This window comes from Scyliorhinus canicula, chromosome 13 (assembly GCF_902713615.1).
Source record: "Scyliorhinus canicula chromosome 13, sScyCan1.1, whole genome shotgun sequence".
NCBI classification, from domain to species: Eukaryota; Metazoa; Chordata; class Chondrichthyes; order Carcharhiniformes; family Scyliorhinidae; genus Scyliorhinus; species Scyliorhinus canicula.
Genome location: NC_052158.1, coordinates 51,653,354 through 51,677,087, shown reverse-complemented (window position 1 = coordinate 51,677,087; position 23,734 = coordinate 51,653,354). Strand labels below are relative to the sequence as shown.

General features: G+C 52.0%; 1 protein-coding gene across 1 annotated transcript in view; it reads right to left on the bottom strand.

The window, feature by feature from the left end:
• tap1 (transporter 1, ATP-binding cassette, sub-family B (MDR/TAP)) overlaps window positions 1-23,734 on the bottom strand; it is a 69,820-nt gene that overhangs the window by 25,189 nt on the left and 20,897 nt on the right. The window contains exons 6-8 of the mRNA XM_038816372.1: window positions 17,338-17,535; window positions 14,053-14,181; window positions 1,728-1,916 (exon numbers count right to left, since the gene is read on the bottom strand). Coding sequence (XP_038672300.1) covers window positions 1,728-1,916; window positions 14,053-14,181; window positions 17,338-17,535 — 516 coding nt within the window. The remainder of the gene's footprint in view (window positions 1-1,727; window positions 1,917-14,052; window positions 14,182-17,337; window positions 17,536-23,734) is intronic.

Sequence of the window (23,734 nt, the reverse complement as noted above, 5' to 3'; positions counted from 1 at the left end):
GCGCGGGCCCACTGTGTGGCTCCACCATGTCGACAGCGCCCACAAGGTCTGGACAGCATGGCCCCGTCGGCAGCCAGAACGGTGGGACACACCCATGGCCCTGCTAGCCCACTGAAAAATGGAGGAAAAAGTCCGGAGTGATTCTCGCCCGTTTTCCGGTGGGCATAGAGACATGGGGCGCGTTTCTCCGCCCCCCACGACGGGTAGGAGAATAGCGGGAGGGCCTTCCCGACATTTTTCCCGATCTCCCGCTATTCTCCCCCCTCCACGCCCGCCCCCCCGACACGAATGGCTGCTCGCCCTTTTTTACGGCGAGCAGCGATTCTCCCCTAGCCGATGGGCCGATTTCCCAGACCTTTACGGCCGTTATCACGAACTCCAACACACCTGCTCTCACAGTTCCTGAAAACGGCCGCAAAGTGCAGTTCTGGGGAACCATGGCACCGATTGGCACGGCCGCACCACGGCCGTGCCAAGGGTGCCATGGGCCCACGATCGGAGCCCAATGATCGCGGGCAGCGGGTCCGAACCCCGCGCACTCTTTGTTCCTCCGCCGCCCCGCTGGATCAGTCCGCGGGGCGGCTGAGGGGCATAACGGCCCGCGCATGCGCGGGTTTCATGAATATGCGTGGTGACGTCATCCGCGCATGCGCGGGTTGGAGCCGTCCAATCCGCGCATGTGCGGCTGACGTCATCATTTGCGTCAGCCGTCGTTAACTTTGGCGCGCGGGCTTAGCGAAATTCGCTAAGCCCGCGATGCCGAGGTTCACGGGGCCCGGCTGCTAGCCCCGACCGGGGAGCAGAATCAGGGTCCGGGAGGGGGCGCGGAGGCTGCCGTGAAAAACGGCCGGTTTCACGGCAGCCTTCACGACTCTCCGCATTTGCGAAGAATCGCGCCCTTAGTCCCCAAATGGGAGAATCTCGGCCTCTCTCTTTCGCTCTCTACCTCTCATTCTCTGTCTGTCTATCTCTCTCACTTTCTCTCTCTCTATCAATCTCCTACTCTCTCCCTATAGCTCTCACACTTTTTCTCCATCCTCCTCCCAACCTCTCTCTATGGGCGAAATTCTCCGCCCCCCACGACGGGTGGGAGAATAGCGGGAGGGCCTTCCCGACATTTTTCCCGCCCTCCCGCTATTCTCCCACCCCCCCGCCGAAGTCCCGACACGAATCGCTGCCGCCGTTTTTTTACGGCCGGCAGCGATTCACAGCTGTTAGAAGGGCCGAAGTCCCAGCCCTTTACGACCTTTTCACGAACGGCAAACACACCTGGTCCTGCCGTTCGTAAAAACGTCGTGACCACCTGGAAAAAAATAACCATGGCACCGATTGGCACGGCAGTACCACGGCCGTGCCAAGGGTGCCATGGGCCCGCGATCGGTGCCCACCGATCGCGGGCAGCGGGCCCGATGCCCGCGCACTATTTGTCCTTCCGCCGCCCCGCAGTATCAATACGCGGGGCGGCTGAGGGGCAATCCGGACCGCGCATGCGCGGGTTTCGCGCAAAAACGCGATGACGTCACCCGCGCATGCGCGGCTGACGTCATATGACGTCTGTCCGTCTCTATCTTACTATCAATCTATCTCTTTCTGTCTCTCTAACTTTCATTCTCTCAGTTTCACTCTATCTGTCTCAGCATTGACCCCCTGCTTGGCGCAGCCTCTCACATTCCCTTACCGATCCGTGACATTCCCAGAAAATGATGGACAGTGAAGAGCCTCCCTACCTGCAACACCTTGGTGTCTGGTCGCTTGGGGTAGGCGAATGTCACGTTCCTGAACTCTACGTGACCTCTCAGCCTATCTGGGACGAGCGTCCCCATGGTGGAAACTGCTGGCTTACGATCCATGTACTCGAAAACCTTCTCCGAGGCCCCGACAGCCTTCTTCACATTGGGGTAGACGTTCATCAGGACCTGACAGCGGTCACAACAGAGAGAGGGAAGCAACTTGTTAGGTCACCTCACGTTACTGCACATACCTTCACATCAGATAAAGAACAAGAACGAAGAAAAGTACAGCATGGGAACAGGCCCTTCGGCCCTCCAAGCCATTGGCGACACCTCACAGCAAGATCCCTTCAGTTAAACCAGGAAGTGAGGATCAAACGGTTGCGCAATGGTTAGCATTGCTACCTCAGGGCGCCAAGGTCCCAGGTTCATCCCAGCCACAGGTCACTGTCCCTGTGGAGTTTGCACATTCTCCCTGTGCCTGCGTGGGTTTCACGCCAACAACCCAAAAAGATGTGCAGGGTAGGGAGATTGGCCACGCTAAATTGCCTGTTAATTGGAAAAAAGAATTGGGTACTCCAAATTTTTCAGAAAAATAGGAAGTCAGGAGACTCAGGTGAAAAAGAGGGATTTCCTCTTGGCCTCCTGAACACAGGCTTTCGGTATCCTCTACCTTCCCCAGTGCTGCAGAACACACCACCAAATCTGCGCTACCCCCCAACCCCCCAAACGGGAGCATAGGAGGAGGAGGGCCAGCGAGTTCCAAGTAAGAAATGCATATGTTCGCACTGCTGTCACACAGCGCCAGGGATTGGGTCAATTTCGGGCTCGGGTGACTGTCTTTGTGGAGTTTGCATGTTCACCCTCGTGTCTGCGTGGGATGACTCCGGGTGCTCCGGTTTCCTCCCACGGTCTAAATATGCACAGGTTAGGTGAATTGGTCATGCTTCACTACCCCTTAGTGTCTCATGATGTGCAAGTTTGGTGTGGTAATGATGATATGATAGGGCACTGGGATGGGCTGAGATACAGTGCCCTTTCAGAGGGTCGATGCAGACCCAATGGGCCAAATGGCCTAATTCAGCACTGTAGGGATTTTATGTTGCTCTCTCAAAAAAGGAAAGGGAGTAATAAAGAGAGATCATGCTCAGGTATCCTGTCCATGTACACAGTGTGACCAGTCAGTGTGATGTCCATGTACACAGTGTGACCAGTCAGTATGATGTCCATGTACACAGTGTGACCAGTCAGTGTGATATTTCATGTACACAGTGTGACCAGTCAGTGTGATATCCATGTACACAGTGTGACCAGTCAGTATGATGTCCATGTACACAGTGTGGCCAGTCAGTGTGATGTCCATGTACAGAGTGTGACCAGTCAGTGTGATCTTTCATGTACACAGTGTGACCAGCCAGTGTGATGTCCATGTACACAGTGTGACCAGTCAGTATGATGTCCATGTACACAGTGTGATCAGTCAATGTGATGTCCATGTACACAATGTGACCAGTCAGTGTGATGTCCATGTACACAGTGTGACCTGTCAGTGTGATGTCCATGTACACAGTGTGACCAGTCAGTGTGATGTCCATGTACACAGTGTGACCAGTCAGTGTGATGTCCATGTACACAGTGTGACCAGTCAGTGTGATGTCCATGTACACAGTGTGACCAGTCAGTGTGATGTCCATGTACACAGTGTGACCAGTCAGTGTGATGTCCATGTACACAGTGTGACCAGTCAGTGTGATATCCATGTACACAGTGTGACCAGTCAGTGTGATGTCCATGTACACAGTGACCAGTCAGTGTGATGTCCATGTACACAGTGTGACCAGTTAGTGTGATATCCATGTACACAGTGTGACCAGTCAGTGTGATGTCCATGTACACAGTGACCAGTCAGTGTGATGTCCATGTACACATGTGACCAGTCAGCGATGTCCTTGTACACAGTGTGACCAGTCAATGTGATGACCATGTACACAGTGTGACCAGTCAGTGTGATGTCCATGTACACAGTGTGACCAGTTAGTGTGATATTTCATGTACACAGTGTGACCAGTCAGTGCGATGTCCATGTACACAGTGTGACGAGTCAGTGTAATATCCATGTACACAGTGTGACCAGTCAGTGTGATGACCATGTACACAGTGTGACCAGTCAGTGTGATGTCCATGTACACAGTGTGACCAGTCAGTGTGATGTCCATGTACACAGCGTGACCAGTCAGCGTGATGTCCATGTACACAGTGTGACCAGTCAGTGTGATATTTCATGTACACAGTGTGACCAGTCAGTGTGATATCCATGTACACAGTGACCAGTCAGTGTGATGTCCATGTACACAGTGTGACCAGTCAGTGTGATATCCATGTACACAGTGTGACCAGTCAGTGTGATGTCCATGTACACAGTGTGACCAGACAGTGGGATGTCCATGTACACAGTGTGACCAGTCAGTGTGATGTCCATGCACACAGTGTGACCAATCACTGTGATGTCCATGTACACAGTGTGACCAGTCAGTGTGATGTCCATGTACACAGTGTGACCAGTCAGTGTGATGTCCATGTACACAGTGACCAGTGTGATGTCCATGTACACAGTGTGACCAGTCAGTGTGATGTCCATGTACACCGTGTGACCAGTCAGTGTGATGTCCATGTACACAGTGTGACCAATCACTGTGATGTCCATGTACACAGTGTGACCAATCACTGTGATGTCCATGTACACAGTGTGACCAGTCAGTGTGATCTTTCATGTACACAGTGTGACCAGCCAGTGTGATGTCCATGTACACAGTGTGACCAGTCAGTATGATGTCCATGTACACAGTGTGATCAGTCAATGTGATGTCCATGTACACAATGTGACCAGTCAGTGTGATGTCCATGTACACAGTGTGACCTGTCAGTGTGATGTCCATGTACACAGTGTGACCAGTCAGTGTGATGTCCATGTACACAGTGTGACCAGTCAGTGTGATGTCCATGTACACAGTGTGACCAGTCAGTGTGATGTCCATGTACACAGTGTGACCAATCAGTGTGATATCCATGTACACAGTGTGACCAGTCAGTGTGATGTCCATGTACACAGTGTGACCTGTCAGTGTGATGTCCATGTACAGTGTGACCAATCAGTGTGATATCCATGTACACAGTGTGACCAGTCAGTGTGATGTCCATGTACACAGTGTGACCAGTCAGTGTGATGTCCATGTACACAGTGTGACCAGTTAGTGTGATATCCATGTACACAGTGTGACCAGTCAGTGTGATGTCCATGTACACAGTGACCAGTCAGTGTGATGTCCATGTACACATGTGACCAGTCAGCGATGTCCTTGTACACAGTGTGACCAGTCAATGTGATGACCATGTACACAGTGTGACCAGTCAGTGTGATGTCCATGTACACAGTGTGACCAGTCAGTGTGATATTTCATGTACACAGTGTGACCAGTCAGTGCGATGTCCATGTACACAGTGTGACGAGTCAGTGTAATATCCATGTACACAGTGTGACCAGTCAATGTGATGACCATGTACACAGTGTGACCAGTCAGTGTGATGTCCATGTACACAGTGTGACCAGTCAGTGTGATGTCCATGTACACAGCGTGACCAGTCAGCGTGATGTCCATGTACACAGTGTGACCAGTCAGTGTGATATTTCATGTACACAGTGTGACCAGTCAGTGTGATATCCATGTACACAGTGTGACCAGTCAGTGTGATGTCCATGTACACAGTGTGACCAGTCAGTGTGATATCCATGTACACAGTGTGACCAGTCAGTGTGATGTCCATGTACACAGTGTGACCAGACAGTGTGATGTCCATGTACACAGTGTGACCAGTCAGTGTGATGTCCATGTACACAGTGTGACCAGTCACTGTGATGTCCATGTACACAGTGTGACCAGTCAGTGTGATGTCCATGTACACAGTGTGACCAGTCAGTGTGATGTCCATGTACACAGTGACCAGTCAGTGTGATGTCCATGTACACAGTGTGACCAGTCAGTGTGATGTCCATGTACACAGTGTGACCAGTCAGTGTGATGTCCATGTACACAGTGTGACCAGTCAGTGTGATGTCCATGTACACAGTGTGACCAGTCAGTGTGATGTCCATGTACACAGTGTGACCAGTCAGTGTGATGTCCATGTACACAGTGTGACCAGTCAGTGTGATATTTCATGTACACAGTGTGACCAGTCAGTGTGATGTCCATGTACACAGTGACCAGTCAGTGTGATGTCCATGTACACAGTGTGACCAGTCAGTGTGATGTCCATGTACACAGTGTGACCAGTCAGTGTGATGTCCATGTACACAGTGTGACCAGTCAGTGTGATGTCCATGTACACAGTGTGACCAGTCAGTGTGATGTCCATGTACACAGTGTGACCAGTCAGTGTGATGTCCATGTACACAGTGACCAGTCAGTGTGATGTCCATGTACACAGTGTGACCAGTCAGTGTGATGTCCATGTACACAGTGTGACCAGTCAGTGTGATGTCCATGTACACAGTGTGACCAGTCAGTGTGATGTCCATGTACACAGGTGACCAGTCAGTGTGATGTCCATGTACACAGTGTGACCAGTCAGTGTGATGTCCATGTACACAGTGTGACCAGTCAGTGTGATGTCCATGTACACAGTGTGACCAGTCAGTGTGATGTCCATGTACACAGTGTGACCAGTCAGTGTGATGTCCATGTACACAGTGTGACCAGTCAGTGTGATATCCATGTACACAGTGTGACCAGTCAGTGTGATATCCATGTACACAGTGTGACCAGTTAGTGTGATATCCATGTACACAGTGTGACCAGTCAGTGTGATATCCATGTACACAGTGTGACCAATCAGTGTGATGTCCATGTACACAGTGTGACCTGTCAGTGTGATGTCCATGTACAGTGTGACCAATCAGTGTGATATCCATGTACACAGTGTGACCAGTCAGTGTGATGTCCATGTACACAGTGTGACCAGTCAGTGTGATGTCCATGTACACAGTGTGACCAGTCAGTGTGATATCCATGTACACAGTGACCAGTCAGTGTGATGTCCATGTACACAGTGTGACCAGTCAGTGTGATGTCCATGTACACAGTGTGACCAGTCAGTGTGATATTTCATGTACACAGTGTGACCTGTCAGTGTGATGTCCATGTACACAGTGTGACCAATCAGTGTGATATCCATGTACAGTGTGACCAGTCAGTGTGATGTCCATGTACACAGTGTGACCAGTCAGTGTGATGTCCATGTACACAGTGTGACCAGTTAGTGTGATATCCATGTACACAGTGTGACAAGTCAGTGTGATATCCATGTACACAGTGTGACCAGTCAGTGTGATATCCATGTACACAGTGTGACCAGTTAGTGTGATATCCATGTACACAGTGTGACCAGTCAGTGTGATATCCATGTACACAGTGTGACCAATCAGTGTGATGTCCATGTACACAGTGTGACCTGTCAGTGTGATGTCCATGTACAGTGTGACCAATCAGTGTGATATCCATGTACACAGTGTGACCAGTCAGTGTGATGTCCATGTACACAGTGTGACCAGTCAGTGTGATGTCCATGTACACAGTGTGACCAGTTAGTGTGATATCCATGTACACAGTGTGACAAGTCAGTGTGATATCCATGTACACAGTGTGACCAGTTAGTGTGATATCCATGTACACAGTGTGACCAGTCAGTGTGATATCCATGTACACAGTGTATCCAGTTAGTGTGATATCCATGTACACAGTGTGACCAGTCAGTGTGATATCCATGTACACAGTGTATCCAGTTAGTGTGATATCCATGTACACAGTGTGACCAGTCAGTGTGCTGTCCATGTACACAGTGCGACCAGTCAGTGTGCTGTCCATGTATTCAGTGTAACCAGTCAGTGTGATGTCCATGTACACAGTGCGACCAGTCAGTGTGATGTCCTTTTACAAAGTGTGACCAGTAAGTGTGATGTCCATGTACACAGTGTGACCAGTCAATGTGATGACCATGTACACAGTGACCAGTCAGTGCGATGTCCATGTACACAGTGTGACCAGTCAGTGTGATGACCATGTACACAGTGACCAGTCAGTGTGATGTCCGTGTACACAGTGTGACTAGTCAGTGTGATGACCATGTACAGTGTGACCAGCCAGTGTGATGACCATGTACACAGTGTGACCAGCCAGTGTGATAACCATGTACACAGTGACCAGTCAGTATGATGTCCGTGTACACAGTGTGACCAGTCCGTGTAATATTTCATGTACACAGTGTGACCAGTCAGTGTGATGTCCATGTACACAGTGTGACCAGTCAGTGTGATGTCCATGTACACAGTGACCAGTCAGTGTGATGTCCATGTACACAGTGTGACCAATCACTTTGATGTCCATGTACACAGTGTGACCAGTCAATTTGATGTCCATGTACACAGTGTGACCAGTCAATGTGATGACTATGTACACACTGTGACCAGTCAGTGTGATGTCCTTGTACACACTGTGACCAGTCAGTGTGATATCCATGTACACACTGTGACCAGTCAGTGTGCTGTCCATGTATTCAGTGTAACCAGTCAGTGTGATGTCCATGTACACAGTGTATCCAGTTAGTGTGATGTCCATGTACACAGTGACCAGTCAGTGTGATGTCCATGTACACAGTGTGACCAGTCAGTGTGATGTCCATGTACACAGTGTGACCAGTCAGTGTGATGTCCGTGTACACAGTGTGACCAGTCAGTGTGATGACCATGTACACAGTGTGACCAGTCAGTGTGATGTCCATGTACACAGTGTGACCAGTCAGTATGATGTCCATGTACACAGTGTGACCAGTCAGTGTGATGTCCGTGTACACAGTGTGACCAGTCCGTGTGATGTCCATGTACACAGTGACCAGTCAGTGTGATGTCCATGTACACAGTGTGACCAGTCCGTGTGATGACCATGTACACAGTGTGACTAGTCAGTGTGATGTCCGTGTACACAGTGTGACCAGCCAGTGTGATGACCATGTACACAGTGTGACCAGCCAGTGTGATGACCATGTACACAGTGTGACCAGCCTGTGTGATGACCATGTACACAGTGTGACCAGTCAGTGTGATGTCCATGTACACAGTGTGACCAGTCATTGTGATGTCCATGTACACAGTGTGACCAGTCAGTGTGATGTCCATGTACACAGTGTGACCAGTCAGTGTGATGACCATGTACACAGTGTGACCAGTCAGTGTGATGTCCATGTACACAGTGTGACCAGTCAGTGTGATATCCATGTACACAGTGTGACCAGTCAGTGTGATGTCCGTGTACACAATGTGACCAGTCAGTGTGATATCCATGTACACAGTGTGACCAGTCAGTGTGATATCCATGTACACAGTGTGACCAGTCAGTGTGATATAGAACATAGAACATAGAACAGTACAGCACAGAACAGGCCCTTCGGCCCTCGATGTTGTGCCGAGCAAAGATCACCCTACTTGAACCCACGTAACCTGTATACCCGTAACCCAACAATCTCCCCATTAACCTTACACTACGGGCAATTTAGCATGGCCAATCCACCTAATCCGCACATCTTTGGACTGTGGGAGGAAACCGGAGCACCCGGAGGAAACCCACGCACACACAGGGAGGACGTGCAGACTCCACACAGACAGTGACCCAGCCGGGAATCGAACCTGGGACCCTGGAGCTGTGAAGCATTGATGCTAACCACCATGCTACCGTGAGGCCCCTTATCCATGTACACAGTGTGACCAGTCAGTGTGATATCCATGTACACAGTGTGACCAGTCAGTGTGATGTCCATGTACACAGTGTGACCAGTCAGTGTGATATTTCATGTACACAGTGTGACCTGTCAGTGTGATGTCCATGTACAGTGTGACCAATCAGTGTGATATCCATGTACACAGTGTGACCAGTCAGTGTGATGTCCATGTACACAGTGTGACCAGTCAGTGTGATGTCCATGTACACAGTGTGACCAGTTAGTGTGATATCCATGTACACAGTGTGACAAGTCAGTGTGATATCCATGTACACAGTGTGACCAGTCAGTGTGATATCCATGTACACAGTGTGACCAGTTAGTGTGATATCCATGTACACAGTGTGACCAGTCAGTGTGATATCCATGTACACAGTGTGACCAATCAGTGTGATGTCCATGTACACAGTGTGACCTGTCAGTGTGATGTCCATGTACAGTGTGACCAATCAGTGTGATATCCATGTACACAGTGTGACCAGTCAGTGTGATGTCCATGTACACAGTGTGACCAGTCAGTGTGATGTCCATGTACACAGTGTGACCAGTTAGTGTGATATCCATGTTCACAGTGTGACAAGTCAGTGTGATATCCATGTACACAGTGTGACCAGTTAGTGTGATATCCATGTACACAGTGTGACCAGTTAGTGTGATATCCATGTACACAGTGTGACCAGTTAGTGTGATATCCATGTACACAGTGTGACCAATCACTGTGATGTCCATGTACACAGTGTGACCAGTCAGTGTGCTGTCCATGTATTCAGTGTAACCAGTCAGTGTGATGTCCATGTACACAGTGTATCCAGTTAGTGTGATATCCATGTACACAGTGTGACCAGTCAGTGTGATATCCATGTACACAGTGTATCCAGTTAGTGTGATATCCATGTACACAGTGTGACCAGTCAGTGTGCTGTCCATGTACACAGTGCGACCAGTCAGTGTGCTGTCCATGTATTCAGTGTAACCAGTCAGTGTGATGTCCATGTACACAGTGCGACCAGTCAGTGTGATGTCCTTTTACAAAGTGTGACCAGTAAGTGTGATGTCCATGTACACAGTGTGACCAGTCAATGTGATGACCATGTACACAGTGACCAGTCAGTGCGATGTCCATGTACACAGTGTGACCAGTCAGTGTGATGACCATGTACACAGTGACCAGTCAGTGTGATGTCCGTGTACACAGTGTGACCAGTCAGTGTGATAACCATGTACACAGTGACCAGTCAGTATGATGTCCGTGTACACAGTGTGACCAGTCCGTGTGATATTTCATGTACACAGTGTGACCAGTCAGTGTGATGTCCATGTACACAGTGTGACCAGTCAGTGTGATGTCCATGTACACAGTGACCAGTCAGTGTGATGTCCATGTACACAGTGTGACCAATCACTTTGATGTCCATGTACACAGTGTGACCAGTCAATTTGATGTCCATGTACACAGTGTGACCAGTCAATGTGATGACTATGTACACACTGTGACCAGTCAGTGTGATGTCCTTGTACACACTGTGACCAGTCAGTGTGATATCCATGTACACACTGTGACCAGTCAGTGTGCTGTCCATGTATTCAGTGTAACCAGTCAGTGTGATGTCCATGTACACAGTGTATCCAGTTAGTGTGATGTCCATGTACACAGTGACCAGTCAGTGTGATGTCCATGTACACAGTGTGACCAGTCAGTGTGATGTCCATGTACACAGTGTGACCAGTCAGTGTGATGTCCGTGTACACAGTGTGACCAGTCAGTGTGATGACCATGTACACAGTGTGACCAGTCAGTGTGATGTCCATGTACACAGTGTGACCAGTCAGTATGATGTCCATGTACACAGTGTGACCAGTCAGTGTGATGTCCGTGTACACAGTGTGACCAGTCCGTGTGATGTCCATGTACACAGTGACCAGTCAGTGTGATGTCCATGTACACAGTGTGACCAGTCCGTGTGATGACCATGTACACAGTGTGACTAGTCAGTGTGATGTCCGTGTACACAGTGTGACCAGCCAGTGTGATGACCATGTACACAGTGTGACCAGCCAGTGTGATGACCATGTACACAGTGTGACCAGCCTGTGTGATGACCATGTACACAGTGTGACCAGTCAGTGTGCTGTCCATGTACACAGTGTGACCAGTCATTGTGATGTCCATGTACACAGTGTGACCAGTCAGTGTGATGTCCATGTACACAGTGTGACCAGTCAGTGTGATGACCATGTACACAGTGTGACCAGTCAGTGTGATGTCCATGTACACAGTGTGACCAGTCAGTGTGATATCCATGTACACAGTGTGACCAGTCAGTGTGATGTCCGTGTACACAATGTGACCAGTCAGTGTGATATCCATGTACACAGTGTGACCAGTCAGTGTGATATCCATGTACACAGTGTGACCAGTCAGTGTGATATAGAACATAGAACATAGAACAGTACAGCACAGAACAGGCCCTTCGGCCCTCGATGTTGTGCCGAGCAAAGATCACCCTACTTGAACCCACGTAACCTGTATATCCGTAACCCAACAATCTCCCCATTAACCTTACACTACGGGCAATTTAGCATGGCCAATCCACCTAATCCGCACATCTTTGGACTGTGGGAGGAAACCGGAGCACCCGGAGGAAACCCACGCACACACAGGGAGGACGTGCAGACTCCCACACAGACAGTGACCCAGCCGGGAATCGAACCTGGGACCTGGAGCTGTGAAGCATTGATGCTAACCACCCATGCTACCGTGAGGCCCTTATCCATGTACACAGTGTAACCAGTCAGTGTGATATCATGTACACAGGTGACCAGTCCGTGTGATATGACCATGTACACATTGTGACAGCCAGTGTTGCATGACCATGTACACAGTGACCAGTCAGTGTGATGTCCATGTACAGAGTGTGACCAGTCAGTGTGATTGTCCATGTACACAGTGTGACCAATCAGTGTGATGTCCATGTACAGTGTGACCAGTCAGTGTGATGTCCATGTACACAGTGTGACCAGTCAGTGTGATGTCCGTATACACAGTGTGACCAGTCAGTGTGATGTCCATGTACACAGTGACCAGTCAGTGTGATGTCCATGTACACAGTGTGACCAGTCCGTGTGATGTCCATGTACACAGTGTGACCAGTCAGTGTGATGTCCATGTACACAGTGACCAGTCAGTGTGATGTCCATGTACACAGTGTGACCAGTCAGTGTGATGTCCATGTACACAGTGTGACCAGTCAGTGTGATGTCCGTGTACACAGTGTGACCAGTCAGTGTGATGTCCATGTACACAGTGTGACCAGTCAGTGTGATGTCCATGTACACAGTGTGACCAGTCCGTGTGATGTCCATGTACACAGTGACCAGTCAGTGTGATGTCCATGTACACAGTGTGACCAGTCAGTGTGATGTCCATGTACACAGTGTGACCAGTCAGTGTGATGTCCGTGTACACAGTGTGACCAGTCAGTGTGATGTCCATGTACACAGTGTGGCCAGTCAGTGTGATGTCCGTGTACACAGTGTGACCAGTCAGTGTGCTGTCCATGTACACAGTGTGACCAGTCAGTGTGATGTCCATGTACACAGTGTGACCAGTCAGTGTGATGTCCATGTACACAGTGTGACCAGTCAGTGTGATGTCCATGTACACAGTGTGACCAGTCAGTGTGATGTCCATGTACACAGTGTGACCAGTCAGTGTGATGTCCATGTACACAGTGTGACCAGTCAGTGTGATGTCCATGTACACAGTGTGACCAGTCAGTGTGATGTCCATGTACACAGTGTGACCAGTCAGTGTGATGTCCGTGTACACAGTGTGACCAGTCAGTGTGATGTCCATGTACACAGTGTGACCAGTCAGTGTGATGTCCATGTACACAGTGTGACCAGTCAGTGTGATGTCCATGTACACAGTGTGACCAGTCAGTGTGATGTCCATGTACACAGTGTGACCAGTCAGTGTGATGACCATGTACACAGTGACCAGTCAGTGTGATGTCCATGTACACAGTGTGACCAGTCAGTGTGATGCCCATGTACACAGTGTGACCAGTCAGTGTGACGTCCGTGTACACAGTGTGACCAGTCAGTGTGATGTCCATGTACACAGTGTGACCAGTCCGTGTGATGTCCATGTACACAGTGTGACCAGTCAGTGTGATGTCCATGTACACAGTGTGACCAGTCAGTGTGATGTCCGTGTACACAGTGTGACCAGTCAGTGTGATGTCCGTGTACACAGTGACCAGTCAGTGTGATGTCCATGTACACAGTGTGACCAATCAGTGTGATGTCCGTGTACACAGTGTGACCAGTCAGTATGATGACCATGTACACAGTGACCAGTCAGTGTGATGACCATGTACACAGTGTGACCAGTCCGTGTGATGTCTGACGATCAGTGTCTGGGTATCAGGTTTCTGGATGTCAGCTGTCGATGCGATTAGTATTCTCTCCTGAACAAAGCTGCTTCCCTCACCTCAATTGTCGTGGTAAACTGCAGCTGGTAAAATATCAGGGAGACGAGATTCCCACTGGTGACGTTTCCTGCTTCCACGAGGCATCCGCCACAGTAAAGGAGACTGACCTTCAGAACCAAGTCCGATAGCTGAGACAGAGGAGAGGCAACACAAAGACAGAGTGAGAACAAGGTTGCGCTTTCCCCAATCTCTCACTGCCCGGGACCCATTACCGCAGGGTCCCGGAGAGAAACTATGCTCAAACTGACCACGCTGACATTCCTCAATCACACCCTCACTCCCCAATCGCACCCTCATTTCCCAATCACACCCTCACTCCTCAATCACACGCTCACTCCTCAATCACACACTCACTCTTCAATGACACCCTCACTCCCCAATCACACCCTCACTCCCCAATCACTCCCTCACTCCCCAATCACTCCCTCATTCTCCAATCACACCCTCATTCCCCAATCACACCGTCATTTCCCAATCACACTCTCACTCCTCAATTAAACCCTCACTCCTCAATCACACCCTCACTCCTCAATCACACACTCACTCCCCAATCACACCCTCACTCCCCAATCACTCCCTCACTCTCCAATCACTCCCTCATTCTCCAATCACACCCTCATTCCCCAATCACACCGTCATTTCCCAATCACACTCTCACTCCTCAATTAAACCCTCACTCCTCAATCACACCCTCACTCCTCAATTACACCCTCACTCCCCAATCACACCCTCACTCCCCAATCGCACCCTCATTCCCCAATCACACCCTCATTCCTCAATCAAACCCTCACTCCCCAATCACACCCTCACTCCCCAATCACACCCTCACTCCCCAATCACACCCTCACTCCCCAATCACACCCTCATTTCCCAATAACACCCTCATTTCCCAAATCACATCCTCACTCCCCAATCACACCCTCACTCCCCAATCACACCCTCATTTCTCAATATCACCCTCACTCCCCAATCACACCCTCATTTCCCATTCACACCCTCTCTTCCCAATCACACCCTCACTCCCCAATCACACCCTCACTCCCCAAAACAGCCTCACTCCCCAATCACACCCTCACTCCACCATCACACACTCACTCCCCAATCACACCCTCATTCCCCAATCACACCCTCATTCCCCAATCACACCCTCATTCCCCAATCACATCCTCATTCTCCAATCACACCCTCATTCTCCAATCACACCCTCATTCTCCAATCACACACTCATTCTCCAATTGCACCCATATTCTCCAATCGCACCCTCACTCCCCAATCACACCCTCACTCCCCAATCACCCTCACTCCCCAATCTCACCCTCATTTCCCAATCACACCCTCATTCCCCAATCACACCCTCATTCCCCTATCACACCCTCATTCTCCAATCACACCCTCATTCTCCAATCACACACTCATTCTCCAATTGCACCCATATTCTCCAATCGCACCCTCACTCCCCAATCACACCCTCACTCCCCAATCACCCTCACTCCCCAATCTCACCCTCATTTCCCAATCACACCCTCATTCCCCAATCACACCCTCATTCCCCTATCACACCCTCATTCTGCAATCACATCCTCATTTCCCACTCACACCCTCACTCCTCAATCACAGCCTCACTCCTCAATCTTCAATCACACCCTCACTCCCCAATCACACCCTCAATCCTCAATCACACCCTCATTCTCCAGTCACACTTTCACCTCAATCACACCCTCATTCCCCAATCGCACCCTCATTCACCAATCGCACCCTCATTTCCCAATCACACCCTCACCCCAATCACACCCTCACTCCTCAATGACACCCTCACTCCCCAATCACACCCTCACTCCCCAATCACACACTCATTACCCAATCACACCCTCACTCCCCAATCACACCCTCATTCTCCAGTCACACCCTCATAACCCAATCACACCCTCATTCCCCAATCACACCCTCACTCCTCAATCACACCCTCTCTTCAATCCCACCCTCACTCCTGAATCACACCCTCATTCTCCAATCACACCCTCACTCCTCAATCACACCCTCGTTCCCCAATCATACCCTCACTCCTCAATCACACCCTCACTCCTCAATCACACCCTCATTCTTCAATCACACCCTCACTCCCCAATCACACCCTCATTCCGCAATCACACCCTCATTCTCGAATCGCACCCTCATTCTGCAATCGCACCCTCAATCCCCAATCGCACCCTCATTTCCCAATCACACCCTCATTCCGCAATCACACCCTCATTCTCGAATCGCACCCTCATTCCCCAATCATACCCTCACTCCTCAATCACATCCTCACTCCTCAATCACACCCTCACTCTTCAATCACACCCTCACTCCCCAATCACACCCTCAATCCTCAATCACACCCTCACTCCCCAATCACACCTTCATCTCAATCCCACCCTCATTCCCCAATCACACCCTCACTCCTCAATCACACCCTCATTCTCCAATCACACCCTCACTCCTCAATCACACCCTCTCTTCAATCCCACCCTCACTCCCCAATTACACCCTCAATCCTGAATCACACCCTCATTCTCCAGTCACACCTTCACCTCAATGACACCCTCATTCCCCAATGACACCCTCTCTCCTCAATCACACCCTCACTCCCCAATCACACCCTCACTCTTCAGTCACACCCTCACTCCCCAATCACACCCTCAATCCTCAATCACACCCTCATTCTCCAGTCACACCTTCACCTCAATCACACCCTCATTCCCCAATGACAACCTCTCTCCTCAATCACACCCTCACTCCCCAATCACACCCTCACTCTTCCATCACACCCTCACTCCCCAATCACACCCTCAATCCTCAATCACACCCTCATTCTCCAGTCACACCTTCACCTCAATCACACCCTCATTCCCCAATGACACCCTCACTCCCCAATCACATCCTCACTCCTCAATCACACCCTCACTCTTCCATCACACCCTCACTCCCCAATCACACCCTCAATCCTCAATCACACCCTCATTCTCCAGTCACAACTTCACCTCAATCACACCTTCATTCCCCTATCACACCCTCACTCCCGAATCACATCCTCACTCCTCAATCACACCCTCACTCCTCAATCACACCCTCACTCCCCAATCACACCCTCACTCCCCAATCACACCCTCACTCCCCACTCACACCCACACTCCTAAGAGATGTGTCAAAGGCCCACATCACCCTTGTGATTTAACTACCATGTTCCTCTCAGCCTCGCAGTGTGCTCCACAAACCACCCAAGATGGAGGGCTGTGGTCACTTACACTGTTCGTACACATGAAACCAGCGTAGGCTACAGCCTCCTTCTTATTGAGTCGGTAGGTATCCTCCAGACGATCGCCATAGCGACGAGACTCTCCATCCTCATTCGCAAAGCTCCGCACTGTCTTTATGGAAGAGAAGGTTTCCACAGCAACATGGTTGGCCTTCGCAAGAGACTCCTGAACCTTGGCGGAGAGTTCCTGTCAAACAAAATATAAAGAAAGGTCAGAGACCCTCACACAGGGTCAGAGACCCTCACACAGGGATAGAGACCCTCACACAGGGATAGAGACCCTCACACAGGGTCAGAGACCCTCACACAGGGATAGAGACCCTCACACAGGAATAGAGACCCTCACACAGGGTCAGAGACCCTCACACAGGGATAGAGACCCTCACACAGGGATAGAGACCATCACACAGGGACAGATACCTTCACACAGGGACAGAGACCCTCACACAGGGATACAGACCCTCACACAGGGTCAGAGACACTCAAACAGGGACAGAGACACACAGGGACAGAGACCCTCACACAGGGATAGAGACCCACACAGGGATAGAGACCCTCACACAGTGTCAGAGACCCTCACACAGGGATAGAGACCCTCACACAGGGACAGAGACCCTCACACAGGGTCAGAGACCCTCACACAGGGATACAGATCCTCACACAGGGATACAGACCCTCACACAGGGACAGAGACCCTCACACAGGGAAAGAGACCCTCACACAGGGTCACAGACCTTCACACTTGGTCAGAGACCCTCACACAGGGATAGAGACCCTCACACAGGGACAGACACACACACAGGGACAGAGACCCTCACACAGGGTCAGAGACCCTCACGCAGGGACAGAGAACCTCACACAGGGATAGAGACCCTCACACAGGGACAGAGACCCTCACACAGGGATAGAGACCCTCACACAGGGACAGACACTCACACAGGGATACAGACCCTCACACAGGGACAGAGACCCTCACACAGGGTCAGAGACCCTCACACAGGGTCAGAGATGCTCGCACAGGGATATAGACCCTCACACAGGGACAGAGACACACACAGGGACAGAGACCCTCACACAGGGATAGAGACCCTCACACAGGGATAGAGACCCTCACACAGGGATAGAGACCCTCACAGGGTCAGAGATGCTCGCACAGGGATATAGACCCTCACACAGGGACAGAGACACACACAGGGACAGAGACCCTCACACGGGGATAGAGACCCTCACACAGGGACAGACACACACACAGGGACAGAGACCCTCACACAGGGTCAGAGACCCTCACACAGGGTCAGAGACCCTCACGCAGGGACAGAGAACCTCACACAGGGATAGAGACCCTCACACAGGGACAGAGACCCTCACACAGGGATAGAGACCCTCACACAGGGACAGACACTCACACAGGGATACAGACCCTCACACAGGGACAGAGACCCTCACACAGGGTCAGAGACCCTCACACAGGGTCAGAGATGCTCGCACAGGGATATAGACCCTCACACAGGGACAGAGACACACACAGGGACAGAGACCCTCACACAGGGATAGAGACCCTCACACAGGGATAGAGACCCTCACACAGGGATAGAGACCCTCACAGGGTCAGAGATGCTCGCACAGGGATATAGACCCTCACACAGGGACAGAGACACACACAGGGACAGAGACCCTCACACGGGGATAGAGACCCTCACACAGGGATCGGGACCCTCACACAGGGACAGGGACCCTCACACAGGGACAGGGACCCTCACACAGGGACAGAGACACACACAGGGACAGCGACCCTCACACAGGGACAGAGACCCTCACACAGGAATGGGGACCCTCACACAGGGACAGAGACCCTCACACAGGGTCAGAGACAATCACACAGGGTCAGTGACCTTCACACAGGGTCAGAGACCCTCACACAGGGTCAGAGACGCTCGCACAGGGATATAGACCCTCACACAGGGTCAGAGACGCTCGCACAGGGATAGGGGCCCTCACACAGGGATAAGGACACTCACACAGGAATGGGGACCCTCACCCAGTGACAGAGACCCTCATACAGGGACAGAGACCCTCACACAGGGACCGAGACACACACAGGGACAGAGACCCTCACACAGGGACAGAGACCCTCACACAGGGACAGAGACCCTCACACAGGAATAGAGACCCTCACACAGGGACAGAGACCCTCAGACAGGAACAGGGATGCTCACACAGGGATATAGACCCTCACACAGGGAGAGAGAGACCCTCACACAGGGAGAGAGAGACCCTCACACAGGGATAGAGACCCACACACAGGTTCAGAGACCCTCACACATGGTCAGAGACCCTCACACAGGGACAGACACACACACAGGGACAGGGACCCTTACACAGGGACAAGGACCCTCACACCGAGACAGAGACCCTCACACAGGGACAGAGACCCTCACACAGGGACAGAGACTCTCACACAGGGTCAGACCCTCACACAGGGTCAGAGACCCTCACACAGGGTCAGAGACCCTCACACAGGGATAGAGACCCTCACACAGGGATACAGACCCTCACACAGGGACAGAGACCCTCACACAGGGTTAGCGACCTTCACAAAGGGGCAGAGACCCTCACACAGGGTCAGAGACCCTCACACAGGGACAGAGACCCTCACACAGAGACAGAGACCCTCACACAGGGATAGGGACCCTCACACAGGGACAGAGACCCTCGCACAGGGACAGAGACCCTCACACAGGGACAGAGACCCTCACACAGGGATAGAGACTCTCACACAGGGTCAGAGACCCTCACACAGGGACAGAGACCCTCACACAGGGATAGAGACCCACACACAGGTTCAGAGACCCTCACACATGGTCAGAGACCCTCACACAGGGACAGACACACACACAGGGACAGGGACCCTTACACAGGGACAGAGACCCTCACACAGGGATAGAGACCTCACACAGGGTCAGAGACCCTCACGCAGGGATACAGACCCTCACACAGGGACAGAGACCCTCGCACAGGGACAGAGACACACACAGGGACAGAGACCCTCACACAGGGATAGGGACCCTCACACAGGGACAGAGACCCTCGCACAGGGACAGAGACACACACAGGGACAGAGACCCTCACACAGGGATAGGGACCCTCACACAGGGACAGGGACCCTCACACAGGGATAGAGACCCTCACACAGGGACAGAAACCCTCGCACAGGGACAGAGACCCTCACACAGGGATAGGGACCCTCACACAGGGTCAGAGACCCTCACACAGGGTCAGAGACCCTCACACAGGGATACAGACTCTCACACAGGGTCAGAGACCCTCACACAGCGATAGAGACGCTCACAGAGGAACAGGGACCCTCACACAGGGATAGAGACCCTCACACAGGGACAGAGATCCTCGCACAGGGACAGAGACCCTCACACAGGGATAGAGACCCTCAAACAGGGTCAGAGACCCTCACACAGGGACAGAGATCCTCGCACAGGGACAGAGACCCTTACACAGGGATAGAGACCCTCAAACAGGGTCAGAGACCCTCACACAGGGTCAGAGACCCTCACACAGGGATAGAGATGCTCACACAGGGATAGAGACCCTCACACAGGGACAGAGACCCTCGCACAGGGACAGAGACCCTCACACAGGGATACAGACCCTCACACAGGGACAGAGACACTCACACAGAGACAGAGACCCTCACACAGGGATAGGGACCCTCACACAGGGATAGGGACCCTCACACAGGGATACAGACCCTCACACAGGGACAGAGACCCTCACACAGGGATAGGGACCCTCACACAGGGACAGAGACACTCACACTGGGACCGAGACCCTCACACAGGGACAGAGACACTCACACAGAGACAGAGACCCTCACACAGAGACAGAGACCCTCACACAGGGATAGAGACACTCACACAGGGTCAGAGACCCTCACACAGGGATAGGGACCCTCACACAGGGATACAGACCCTCACACAGGGATAGGGACCCTCACACAGGGACAGAGACACTCACACAGTGACAGAGACCCTCACACAGGGATAGGGACCCTCACACAGGGATAGGGACCCTCACACAGGGATACAGACCCTCACACAGGGACAGAGACCCTCACACAGGGATAGGGACCCTCACACAGGGACAGAGACACTCACACAGAGACAGAGACCCTCACACAGGGATAGGGACCCTCACACAGGGATAGGGACCCTCACACAGGGATACAGACCCTCACACAGGGACAGAGACCCTCACACAGGGACAGAGACCCTCACACAGGGATAGAGACCTCACACAGGGTCAGAGACCCTCACGCAGGGATACAGACCCTCACACAGGGACAGAGACCCTCGCACAGGGACAGAGACACACACAGGGACAGAGACCCTCACACAGGGATAGGGACCCTCACACAGGGACAGAGACCCTCGCACAGGGACAGAGACACACACAGGGACAGAGACCCTCACAAAGGGATAGGGACCCTCACACAGGGACAGGGACCCTCACACAGGGATAGAGACCCTCACACAGGGACAGAGACCCTCGCACAGGGACAGAGACCCTCACACAGGGATAGGGACCCTCACACAGGGTCAGAGACCCTCACACAGGGTCAGAGACCCTCACACAGGGATACAGACTCTCACACAGGGTCAGAGACCCTCACACAGCGATAGAGACGCTCACAGAGGAACAGGGACCCTCACACAGGGATAGAGACCCTCACACAGGGACAGAGATCCTCGCACAGGGACAGAGACCCTCACACAGGGATAGAGACCCTCAAACAGGGTCAGAGACCCTCACACAGGGACAGAGATCCTCGCACAGGGACAGAGACCCTTACACAGGGATAGAGACCCTCAAACAGGGTCAGAGACCCTCACACAGGGTCAGAGACCCTCACACAGGGGTAGAGATGCTCACACAGGGATAGAGACCCTCACACAGGGACAGAGACCCTCGCACAGGGACAGAGACCCTCACACAGGGATACAGACCCTCACACAGGGACAGAGACACTCACACAGAGACAGAGACCCTCACACAGGGATAGGGACCCTCACACAGGGATAGGGACCCTCACACAGGGATACAGACCCTCACACAGGGACAGAGACCCTCACACAGGGATAGGGACCCTCACACAGGGACAGAGACACTCACACTGGGACCGAGACCCTCACACAGGGACAGAGACACTCACACAGGGTCAGAGACCCTCACACAGGGATAGGGACCCTCACACAGGGATACAGACCCTCACACAGGGATAGGGACCCTCACACAGGGACAGAGACACTCACACAGTGACAGAGACCCTCACACAGGGATAGGGACCCTCACACAGGGATAGGGACCCTCACACAGGGATACAGACCCTCACACAGGGACAGAGACCCTCACACAGGGATAGGGACCCTCACACAGGGACAGAGACACTCACACAGAGACAGAGACCCTCACACAGGGATAGGGACCCTCACACAGGGATAGGGACCCTCACACAGGGATACAGACCCTCACACAGGGACAGAGACCCTCACACAGGGATAGGGACCCTCACACAGGGACAGAGACACTCACACAGAGACAGAGACCCTCACACAGGGATAGGGACCCTCACACTGGGACCGAGACCCTCACACAGGGACAGAGACACTCACACAGAGACAGAGACCCTCACACAGAGACAGAGACCCTCACACAGGGACAGAGGCACTCACACAGGGACAGAGACCCTCACACAGGGATAGGGACCCTCACACAGGGATAGGGACCCTCACACAGGGATAGGGACCAGTCTAAAAGTTAATGAGTCTCTTACAGTAAGAAGTCTCACAACACCAGGTTAAAGTCCAACAGGTTTGTTTGAGATCACCTGCTTTCAGAGCAGTGCTCCTTCATCACAACATATACACGAGAGACACGATTGCAAGATAATTACAGATGGAATGTGAAGAATGGTTGGAATGTGAGTCTTTACAGGTAAACAATCTTTACAAGAACAGACAGCGGCCGGGATTCTCTGACACTGCGCCAGGTCGGAGAATCCTCGACGGGAGGAGCAAGTCCCGCCCCGACGCCGGCTTTCCTATTCTCCAGCGCCATTTTTTGGGCACCCGCGGGATCTGGCCGTTGACAGCGGCCCCCCCTGCCTCCCTCCCCCCTCCCCCGGAGATTGGGCTCCGAGTTTGGCCGAGTCCCCCTGCCGTGGATTACTCACCTCCCACACGGCGGGAGTGTGAGTGTGAGGACCGTCCTGGAGGGGGCGGGGGGGATCTGACCCTGGGAGGGGGAGGAGCCCTCACGGTGGCCTGGCCCACGATCGGGGCCTACCGATCGGCAGGTGGGCTGGTTCCGTGGGG